Source organism: Asparagus officinalis, chromosome 7 (assembly GCF_001876935.1).
Source record: "Asparagus officinalis chromosome 7, Aspof.V1, whole genome shotgun sequence".
In the NCBI taxonomy this organism is placed as follows: Eukaryota; Viridiplantae; Streptophyta; class Magnoliopsida; order Asparagales; family Asparagaceae; genus Asparagus; species Asparagus officinalis.
Window position 1 is genome coordinate 74,714,373 of NC_033800.1, and position 12,453 is coordinate 74,726,825.

At 37.1% G+C, this 12,453-nt stretch overlaps 1 protein-coding gene across 1 annotated transcript; it reads left to right on the forward strand.

Annotated features, from left to right (window-relative positions):
• LOC109847372 lies at window positions 7,846–8,479 on the forward strand. Its single transcript, XM_020416603.1, has 2 exons — window positions 7,846–8,049; window positions 8,147–8,479. Exons 1-2 carry the CDS (start codon window positions 7,846–7,848, stop codon window positions 8,477–8,479), a joined length of 537 nt encoding a protein of 178 aa, XP_020272192.1.

Genomic DNA, 12,453 nt, shown 5'->3' on the forward strand with positions numbered 1-12,453 from the left:
TTGTTCACCTTGCGGGTCACCAGTATTACTGGTGCCCAAAAATGATGGAGGCTGGCGTATGTGCATGGATCACCGGGCGCTCAACAAGATAACCACCAAGAATCGCTACTCATTACCTCAGATTGATGATCTTATGGACCGATTGGAGGGAGCGAGGTTCTTCACGAAGTTGGATTTGAAGTCTGGTTACCATCAGGTGAGGATTCAGGAGGATGACACTTGGAAGACTGCGTTCAAGACCAAGTAGGGCTTGTTCGAGTGGTTGGTGATTCCGTTTGGATTGTGTAACGCTCCGGCTATCTTTATAAGACTTATGAATGATTTGTTACGATCCTTTGTAGAGGATTTTGTGATAGTTTACCTTGATGATATCTTGGTGTACAACAGGACCTGGGAGAAGCATCTTGCTCATGTCGAGAAGGTGTTTGAAGTGCTGCAGAATGGACAGCTGAAGCTCAATGGGACGAAGTGCGAATTTGGGAAGGATAAGTTAGTGTATCTCGGCTTCATTGTGGGGAAGAGCCAACGAAGGATAGATCCAAGTAAGGTGGTGGTGATCACGAAGTGGCCGACACCTAGGATAGTAACGGAGGTGAGAAGCTTCATGGGGGCTTGCCAGTATTTGCGCAAGTTCATTTGGTATTTTTTGACTTATGCGACACCTTTGCATGTCCTTACGAAGGTGAAGGTTTAGTTTGAGTGGGGGAGGACGCATGAAAAAGATTTTCAGTTACTAAAGAGAAAAATCTCGGAGGCACCAGTGTTAGCATTGCTAAATTTGTAGAGGACCTTTGAGGCAGAGAACGACGCTTCTAGTTATGCTATGGGCGCTGTATTAATTCAGGATGGGAAGCTGGTGGAATACCATTCAGAGATGTTCACGAGTGCTATTAAGAACTATCCCACCTATGACAAGGAGTTTTATGCACTTTATCAGGCAATCAAGCATTGGCGGGTGTATTTGTTAGGAAAGGAGGTGGTTGTGAACTCGGATCATAAGCCATTAGAATTTTTACATGCCCAGACGAAGCTGCAGCAGACACGACACATGAAGTGGATATCCTATTTGATGGCGTTCAACATCATCATTAGGTACAAGAAGGGGATGATGAACAAGTTAGCCGTTATGTTATCTCGTCCACCCGTGAGGGCTCTCTTGGTGGCGACACGCATTCATTCATTGGTTCCTTTGGAGTATGTACAGGTGTACACATCCAGCAGAGACTTCAGCAGTGTGTTCGAGTAGGCGAAGGCTGGTCGAAGAGGGGAGTATGAGATTGGTAAAGATGGTTTGTTATATCGTGGGACATCGCTTTGTATTCCAGAGGATGGTGACCAATTGTAGTGGATTTGAGAAGCACATACATCATGTGTGCAAGGTTATTTTGGGATTTAGAAGACGCTTATCAATCTATGACGCCATGTCTTTTGGTCCAAGATGTTGGAGGATGTCACTAAGTATGTTGGAGGGTGTAAGCTATGTTGCATATCAAAGCCTTCTAATAAGAAATGAGGATTGTATCTATTATTGCCGGTATCTTTGAGACCGTGGGAGAGTATTTCTATGAATTTCTTAGGAGGATTACCGACGACCAAGCGCGGGCATGATTATCTGCTCGTTATGGTGGACCGGCTCAGCAAGATGGTGATCTTGATTCCTTTAAGAAGATCGTGATGGGAGAGGGTGTGGCACAATTGTTCTTTGAGCATGTGTGGAAGCACTTTGGGTTGCCGAATTCGATTATTTTGGATCGAGGTAGCTGGTTTCTTGGGCACTTTTGGGATTCTTTGTGGAGCTTGATGGACACTAGATTGAAGAAGAGCACAACCTTTCATCCACAAACAGACGTATAAACAGAGGTAGTTAATCGGACTATGGTACACATGTTGAGAGGATACAATTCCAGGCATCCCAAGACTTGGGATGAGAGTAGTTAATCGGACTATGGTACACATGTTGAGAGGATACAATTCCAGGCATCCCAAGACTTGGGATGAGAGCTTACCATATCTTCAGTTTGCATTTAATCAGAGGATACAATTCCAGGCATCCCAAGACTTGGGATGAGAGCTTACCATATCTTCAGTTTGCATTTAATCGGGCTATTCATGGATCTTCGGGGAAGTCACCATTTGAGACTTGTTATGGGTTTTTACCTCCTAGTCCGTTCGATCTCGTATTTTCTAGTGAAGCTACGGCTGACGACAAGGAAGGGAGTGAAAGACAATGAGCTCAGCGATTTCTGGAGAAGATTGCACATATTCATGCCACGGTGGAAGCTCAATTGAAGAAATCACAGGCGAAATATGATCAACATCGAGTTCCTTATAATATTGGTAAAGGTGATATGGTGTGGCTGAAGTTGAGTAAGGAGCGACTAAAGGGAGAAGGGAAGAAGTTGAAGCCTATACGATATGGTCCGTTTCAGATTGTTGATCAAATTGGTGATAACGCCTTCAAGCTGGATTTGCCACCTTATCTAGGTATGTATTCGGTGATCAACCCCGAGTATTTGAAGTTGTCTGAGTCTCCATTGTTGGATGATGAAGGTGATGACAAGATGATCTTACCGCTTGTTGACGAATTAGGGTTTGATAGAGAATAACCGCTCAAAGAAGATTGCATTTTAGAATGGAAGGTGACTACGACGAGACGCAGGACGATTGAGTTGTAGGACCCTAGAGGGGGGGTGATTAGGGTCTTATGCTAATCTAATCCGATTAAATACCAATTAAAATTAATTATCAAGTTATCCTAGCAAATATGAAATACCACAAGATATATAAGCTAGGATAAGCAATGCAAACAAAGAGATATATCCTATATGATGAATATGTATATATGCAAGGATATATAAACAACACAAGGGTAAAATAAACAATCTACACAAGTGATAGGGTAATATGATGAGCAATACACAAAGGCGATATAAGATATGAAAACAAGAATAAGAACGCTAATGCAATCACAAACAAAACGATATGATTACGGAGTTCGGTCCCCACGACCTACGTCTCCGCTCCTCACCTCGAGGAGATCTCCACTATCACAACCGGGTTTTCTACGTTCACCCGAACAACGTTTACACCTCACAATACAATCACTATGTAATCACACCTCACACACTAAGTGTTGGTCCTAGCCCGTGTCCTCCTCCTCAAGTGCTCGGTTACAACCTCTCCCTAGGCACGTCAACCGACGCCACTCCTCTTGGATTCGACCCCGTCTCTCACTACACACTTCTCTCGGTGTACAAGTGTATTACAAGTGAATCCTCACAATTAAGCACAATACAAAGTGTTTGTTCCCTACAATTGAATGAGAACGAATTATAAGCTCACTCTCTAAGTTACACAATCCCAGAACCTAATTATACTATGAATGTAAATACAATAAGCTCAATGGTTGTGTGTGTACAAAGAGATAAATAAAATCAATTAAACTAAACTCAATATAAATCTAGCTTATAGAAATTATAATCAAAATAATAAATTGCTAGATGAGTTTAGAAACACTTCTCTAAAGATGACAAGAGAGTAGGAGAAGAGTGAATGCTCAAACACCAAAGGATGATCTCCACTTGCTCTTGTGAAATTGAATTCACAAACTCAAACCCTCAATTGCTTAAAAGCTTCTTAAACCAAACTTAAACAAACACTAAACAAGTTTAAACCCTTGTTAAACTATTTTAAAACATTCTCTATATATTAGAATTGAATGCAATAGAGGTATATATAGCCTCCCAAGAATTCAGCCAAAAACCTAAGCAAAAGACAAAAACAGCCCCAAGGCAACGGTCAAAAAACTAGCCGTTGGAAGCTGAAGGAACACTCGTCGGTCGACCGGAAAATTCGTCGGTCGACCGAAAATTTTCATCGGTCGACCGGACCGGTCGACCGACAGACTCTCTGTCGCCCAGTGAACACATGAATTCAGGATCGGTCGACCGGTGCGGTCGACCGAAATCTGACACATGAAAAACCTGTTTTGCTGATTTTAAAACACTGTTTAAAAATATCAAATAAATTCCAAAAAATGTAAAACTTTGGGGAATGATTGTAGACATGATAATAAACATGCTACAATGACTGGTTATCAGAAAGGACTTCCCAAATGTAAAATATCATCATTTTGCAAGATAGTCCAAAACACGAAAATGTAAACATGTGAATTTTGACATTTTGGCTAAACCAACTTTTGAAACTTTACAAATTAATTTTATAGACTTGAAGAAAGATGTAAACTATTGTTATGAAGTCTATAAACAATGAATGTAGTATTTTATCAAAATACACATATAATGCACTAAAAACTTGATTTTATTTAATTAACTAAAATTGATATTGATGAAATCATATATATGCATATGAGTATGAAACAAAAATATGTTTTCTAATTATATTCAATTGTTTCATAGTAAAACTTGAAAACTATCAAACCAAAACATATATGTATATATATAACTATATATACAAAAACCAAAACGTGTATGTGTGTATAATATTGAGCTTAAAGTACCAACACACATAATATAAACTCCTAAACTAAATTACCCAAGCAATCTTGATCTTCAACGAAGCTCTATCTTGGTACACTTGCGGATGAAGCTTGAACTTGATCTTTAGTTTGAATTGTACGATGCTTCACTCCACAATTCCGCCAACCTCCATTTGATATCGTCGTTGAAGCACTATTCCATCCATCCTCCAACTACGTTGTTTGTCTACAATACATAGGAATGCACAAACACTAGACAAACAATATTAGTAGTAAATTGTTTGTAAATCATCATCAAAACAAGAAGGCCAACATGAGTCGTTTTTGATCAGACATCATGGTCAAGTTCCTAGCAAAGCCAGGTAGTTCAACAGAGAAGGAGGGGCTCGCGAGTTCCCTTAGCTACAGTTCTAACTTGAACGAGACTTTAAGTTTCTAAAGGGGAGCCATGATACGGGTGTATCTTCTTCCTTGCTTCAGGATCTTAGCTATCCTCATGAAAGCTTGAGGATAGATGATTCTCATGGTATCTTGAGAATAGAGACGTGGATGAAGTCGTTAAAGGCGACAACGTCTACGAGTATAGGAAAAACTACAGGAAACACTTTGGACTTTCAGCAGTCGACCGTAGCCCGCATGTGACGCCGCGGTCGGCCGCGAACGTGTACAACTTAGGAAAAGTCTCTGGACTTTTCGCGGTCGACTGCGATGGGTTCTGAGATCGACCGCTAAATCCTGTAGTCGATACTGAGTTTCTGTCGTTCTGTCCGGTCGACCGCACGTGTATCTGCGGTCGACCGCGAGTCGGGCTGGGCCAGACTTCCAGTTTCCTATTCGCTTTAGGTTTTGTGTTTGATATATATTAAAATACGACTTTTCTAGGGTTTTTGGAACCAGATTGTATTCAGAAACGAGATCAGGGAGATTGTTCTTTGATCTAGAGAGATTGTGAGAGAGGGATTTGTAATCTATTATTTATCATAATCTAGAGAATGTATTTTCACAACTCAGGAAAAGTCTCTAGATTTTTTACGGTCGACTGCGATGGGTTCTGAGATGGACTGCCAAATCCTGTAGTCGATACTGAATTTCTATCGTTCTGTCTGGTCGACCGCACGTGTCTCTGCGGTCGACCGCGAGTCGGGCTGGGCAGACTTCTAGTTTCCTATTCGCTTTAGGTTTTGTGTTTGATATATATTAAAACACGACTTTTCTAGGGTTTTTGGAACCAGATTGTATTCAGAAACGAGATCAGGGAGATTGTTCTTTGATCTAGGGAGATTGTTCTTTGATCTAGGGAGATTGTGAGAGGGGGAATTGTAATCTATTATTTATCATAATCTAGAGAATGTATTTTCCTTCACCCAAATCAATTAATGTGTGTTTTTTATTGTCTTCTTCACAACCCACTTTTGATAATTCCGCGATCAAAGATGCTCGTCTGGCGACTCGTATCAATTACTTTCTCAGAATTGCAACGTTTAAAAATTTTCAACGGCAGTGTGTTTCCCCTCGTGGGATCTTGTTGGTAACAACAAGCTTTTGAGGTCCAGTAGGCATATATCTAAACAAAATTCAAACTGAAAACTAATATATGAAGAGTATTATTTAAGTAGAAAAACGTAACAATCTGATGTTATGCATGAGCCTAAGAGGAAAAAAATGCACTGTTATTCGAGACATATTTATCAATATCAAAACTAAGTTGCAAATAAGTTAGATTGCTCTAGACAATAATCAAATATGGATCCTCATTAAAACTGAATGCATGATCTAATTGAAATCCAAACTTTTCAAATTCAAAACTAAAAGAATTTTTTATTGATAATAAAAAAATCAAATTAGAATGTTAAAACAATGAACTTAATAAATTTCTTCTCTCATTTTTTGATCACTCGAATTCTCTCCACTCTTTTCATCATTTTTCCATTTGTAATAAACTGAGGAATTAGAAAAAAGTAAAACATAGAGATTATTAGTCATAAAATAATTATTTTTCATTAGTAATTGAAAAAATCAAATTAAAATGTTAAAAGAATGAACCTAAAAGTTTCTCCTTTTTTCTTTCATAGCCTGACTCTCTCGTTACTCTTTTCGTCATTTTTTTCAGTTGTAACAAAGCAAAGAATTAGAAACAATTTTACTCTTGTAGTTAATAATAATCTGAGATCCAATAAAGAAAGATTAACACAATGTTATAATTAAAATGCATGACTTATGATCAAAATAAAAATTAAAGTAAATAATAATGAATAAAGAATTAAAATTAGCACTTAGTAAGCATCATCAGATTGCTGAGTAAATTAAAATTGATATATTTGAGATCTTTTTTATTTTTTATTTTTATATAATGAGACAACTAGGAATTGAACCTAAGATAGTTGGAGCCATATTGGAACTTCCCAACCACTTGGGTCATCAAAAAAGAACTAAGAACATGTTATAATATTATTGTTATGGATGTCCATTGGTATTCCAAGGAGTTATAGTAGTACTAATTGTAGATGTCTATTAACATTCCCAAGTAAATTCTCATAAATATGATGCATGTAATATCTCCATTTCACATGCCTATAAGTAGATGTCATGAGATTGTATTTGTAAGTGAAAAAAAAGAAGAATTGAGTGCTCAATGTCTTCTCTTCTGATAGCTCATATTGCTATCCATTAGCTTTATAACACGTTATCAGCACGAGACTCTATCTCGCTGTGGCACAACGGTTTGTTTTTGAGGTAAAGATTTCTAATCTCTATATTATATATTATATTGATTGAAAATTTGGACATATTGACACATTGAGAAATTTTTCTTGGTTTTTTTTTGGATTAATATATTTTACTAATATAAATATTGATTCAGTTAAGGTTCGATTTTCATCATATAAAGTTTTATATTTATATTAGATTTATTCTATGCAAGATATAAGATTTTTTTTGTTGTTATAGATCATCTATCATGCTTCATATGCTCAATTTTATATAAATAACTTATTAATTCAAAAAGAAAATGTCATGTCTTCAGTCAATCTAAAAAAAGGAGGTACTTAATCTTATTTTCTAGTTGGGTTATTCATATTTTATTTTGCATATTTATTGGATGCATGCACATGCCATCAACTACATCTTATCAATTCTGTCTTGTTTGTTTCTTTGTAAATACTTATGAATTTTTGTAACTATAAATTTTATCATATACTAACTTGTTTTTAATAATAGCATCATGGAAAATTTGACAAAGCTTGAGTTTGTAGCATTAGAGATCATGGGCAAAAATTATTTATCATGGATATTTGACGCTAAAATCCATCTGGAAGCTAATGTCCTTGGTGATATAATTAAAGATGGTAATGACGCATTCAATCAGGACAAAGCAAGCAATGATTTTCCTTCGACACCACCTTCATGAGGGACTGAAAGAGGAAAATTTAACAGTAAAGGATCCCCTTGTCCTTTGGAATAGCCTAAAAGAGAGGTATGACCACCAGAAGACGGTTATTCTTCCCAAAGCTCATTATGACTATATGCACTTACGTTTACAAGATTATAAAACAGTACGTGAATATAATTCAACTATGTTTCGAATTTACTGATGAGGATATGTTGGAAAAGACTTTTTCTACTTTTCAGACATCGAATTTTCTACTGCAGCAGCAATATTGTGAAAATGGTTTTAAGAAATATTCTAAATTGATTTCTTATCTTCTCGTGGCTGAACAAAATAATGAGCTCTTGATGAAAAATCATGAAGCACGTCCAACTGGTTCTGCTTCGTTCCCTGAAGTGAATTTGACTACGTATCAACATCATAATCAAACACAAGGCCGTGGTCGTGGTTGTGGCCATGGGCGCGGACGTGGTCGAGGTCGTTCAGGTCATTTTGATAATTATGGTGGTTATTTCAAAAATCCATCTCGCCACCTGAAGTGGGAGAGAAATGAGAAGAAAATTGGGAAGGATAAAGGGGACTCAAACAAGGACTAAAAAAAAAATTCAGCAGAAAGCTCATATTATTGTTGTGGAATGAAGGGTCATTGGTCGCGTAACTGTTGTACACCGAAGCATTTTATTGAGCTCTATCAAGAATCACTAAAAAAGAATGAGAAAAAGGTGGAACAAATTTCATTACTGAGTGCGGTCCTTCTAATGATATCATTCATCTGGATGTTGCTGATTTTTTCATCCAACCGGAGGAAAATATTCCTTATTTGATTGATAGCAATAATGTTCAAGGATGATAATATTATTTATATAAGCAGAATGTTTACATTATCAAATAAGTAATTTTTATGCTATCAAATAAATACATATGTAATAAAATCAAAGTCTTAATCAATATTTATGTGTTTTAGGTGCAATATGATTTATGACTTTCATATTTTTTTTTACATTTCCTATATTTTATTATTTATTTATTTATTTTCTTTGCTTTGGCGCATATCACTCTTTCAATGAAGAATATGGAATTATCTCCGATTGGACCTTTTGTTGTTGACAAAAATTTGTGCCTCATCGACAGCGCAACAACACATACTATACTTAAGGAATTGAAATACTTCTCCTACTTAAAGAAGCAAGCAACAAATATCAGTACAATTTGTGGCAGTGCAAACCTAATTGAAGACTCCGGAAGAGCTCATATCATATTGCCTAGAGGAACAAAATTTGTAATTGGTGATGCCTTATATTCTGAAAAGTCTCAACGAAATTTATCGAGTTTTAAGGATATTCGCAAGAATGGATATCATATTAAGACAACAAATGAAGGCAATGTCGAATAATTATATATTACGATTATAGTTTCAGGTAAGAAAAGTATACTAGAAAAATTACCTGCATTTTCTTCTAGTTTATACTACATCAATATTGGCAAAATTGAGGCACATGCTATAGTAAATCAGAAGTTAACTAATCACAATGAGTTTATAGTTTGGCATAACCGGTTAGGTCATCCGGGTTCAATTATGATGTGGAGGATTATAGAGAATTCATGTGGACATTCATTGGAAAATAAAAAAATATTACAAACAAATGAATTCTCATGTGCTGCTTTCTCTCAAGGCAAATTAATTACTAGACCATCACCAGCTAAGATTGGAACCCAATCCCTTGGATTTTTGGAACACATACATGGTGATATTTGTGGACCTATACATCCACCAAGTAGACCATTTAGATATTTTATGGTTTTAATTGATGCTTTAACTAGATAGTCACATGTATGCTTATTATTAACTCGCAATTTTGCGTTTGCGAGATTACTAGCTCAACTAATCCGACTACGAGCTCACTTTCCAGACAATCCGATTAAACTATATGACTTGATAATGCTGGTGAATTCACTTCTCAAGCGTTTAATGATTATTGTACTGCTATTTGAATAACCGTTGAACATCCTGTAGTATATGTTCATACCCAGAATGGCCTTGCAGAATCATTTCTAAAACGAATTCAATTAATTGCCAGACCATTACTTATGAGAGAAAAACTTTCTATATCTGCATGGGGACATGCTATCTTAGATGCAACAATACTTATTCGCATCAGGCCAACAAGTTATCATGAATTCTCCCCATTATGATTGGTTTATAGTTAGGAACCGGATATTTCCCATCTAAGAATTTTTGGATGTGCTGTTTATGTTCCAATTGTTCCACCACAATGCACGAAGATGAGACCTTAAAGGAGGTTAGGCATATATGTTGGGTATGAATCTCCATCTATAATTAAATATCTTGAACCGTCTATAAGAGATTTATTTATGGCATATTTTGCTGATTGTCATTTTGATGAGACACTTTCCCAACATTAGGGGGAGAAACTAAGCACCTGTTAAAGAAATTAGCTGGAATGAATTATCATTGTCTCACCATGATACTCGCACGAAACAATGTGAACAAGAAGTTTAAAAGATAATTCATTTACAAAAATTAGCAAATCAACTGCCAGACGCGTTTACTGACCCAAAAAGAGTGACTAAGTCACATATACCAACTGCTAATGCTCCTGTCAGAATTGCTATTCCTAAAGGACAACCTATCACCGCTAATGATATAAAAGAACAAATAAAGCGTGGTAGACTAGTCGGTTTTGAAGATAAAAATCATCGTAAAAGAAAAGGAGCAAAGCATACAAATGACCAAGTTGAGGAAAATGTTGCTCAAGAAAAATTCTCAGCAAAGCATACAAATGACCAAGTTGAGGAAAATGTTGCTCAAGAAAAATTCTCCAGTGAGACTCTAGATGAGTTAGTTCCAAATGACCAAGTTGAGGAAAATGTTGCTCAAGAAAAATTCTCCAGTGAGACTCTAGATGAGTTAGTTCTAAAAGAGAATCAGGTACCTGAAATTAAAGAAAATGAAGAGATCTCTATTAATTTATTATGACTAGGAAACGATGAAACCGAAATGAAATAATCGTCAATGATATTTTTGTATATCATGTTGCGCAAAATGTTATAAATGAAAATGAGGATCTTGAGCCAATGTCTATGGAGGAGTGTAGACATCGAGAAGATTGGGTGAAATGGAAAGATGCTATAGATTGTGAATTAAAATCGCTAGTGCAGCGTAAAGTTTTTGGACCTGTTGTTCGGACACCTGCTGGTATAAAACTTGTAGGATATAAATAGGATTTCGTACGAAAACAGAACGAGAATAATGAAGTTATTAGATATAAAGCGCGATTAGTTTCCCAAGGATTCTCACAAAGACCTGGTATTGATTATGAAGAGAAGTATTCTCCTGTGATGGATGCAACAACTTTTTAATGTTTAATTAATTTGGCAGTTTGTGAAAAACTTGAAATGCGTGTCATGGATGTAATCACAGCCTATCTGTATGGTTCACTTGATAATAACATTTATATGAAAATCTCAGAAGGATTAAAGTTTCCTGAAAAGTATAACTCTAATCCGAGAGAGTTTTATTCGATAAAACTACAGAGGTCTCTCTATGGTTTAAAGCAAACAGGATATATGTGTAGGCGTCAAAAAATGCTTACGGATATCCAAATACTACTCAAGGCAAAGAGAAGACGATAAACGCCATTCTCTTAATCAGAGGGGATCATTAAAAAGAAGTGAGACAACATGGGAGAACAATGTACACACCAACAGGCAGTATATCGAGGCGCGGTTGAGGCACGGCAGTACATGGTACCGCGGCTAAGGCGTGGCAGCCTATGGTGCCGCGGCTAAGACGCGACAGTCTATGATGGCGCGGCTATTACAAGGGGTGCTGCGGCGGTTACAAGGCAGTTATACGATGATTTTTTGAAGCCCACGTGGCGGCATATCAGAAATAGAACGTGTGCTGACGTGGACAAGTAGTTAAACCACGAAAAAGGTGGTTAAAGGTCATGGGAGAACAGTTTCAGGCACGATGAAACGTGGTGGTAACCGTTCCTTTGGCCGTGGCAGTCCATACTGCCGCGCCAATAGCCGCGGCAGCATGGACTGGCGCTGCCAAAGAACAGTCGTTTGGTCAGTTATCTCGCCCCCGTTTCCACTGTTATGCATTCCTACCCCTATAAATACCTCCCCAAACACGAAATAAAGGAGAGAGAGCAGATTGGAGCATAAAGACTTGGGCTTTCGATAATCTTGAGGAAGAGAGAGAGAATTTTCACCTTTCATAAACAACGTTTGGTGATTCCTAGAGATCTAAGCTCAGACTTGATCTTTGGAAGAGTGAACATCTTACATCGATAAGATATTCACTGATTTTCATTCTTACTTCGATAAACAAAGGAAGAATCTTTAAACCCCCTCACAATCTGTGAATCAGTGGTCCACGAGCTAAAGCACTCCCGGCACAGGCAAAGTCCCACAAAAGCAGGAGTTGATAAATAATTTCTGTGTTATTTTCTCGAGAGTTGTATTTTTTTTGCTTATTTTCATTGTGATTTTCTGTAAACGATTTAAGTTTTAATGGAATCGACAATGGAAACGACTTTCG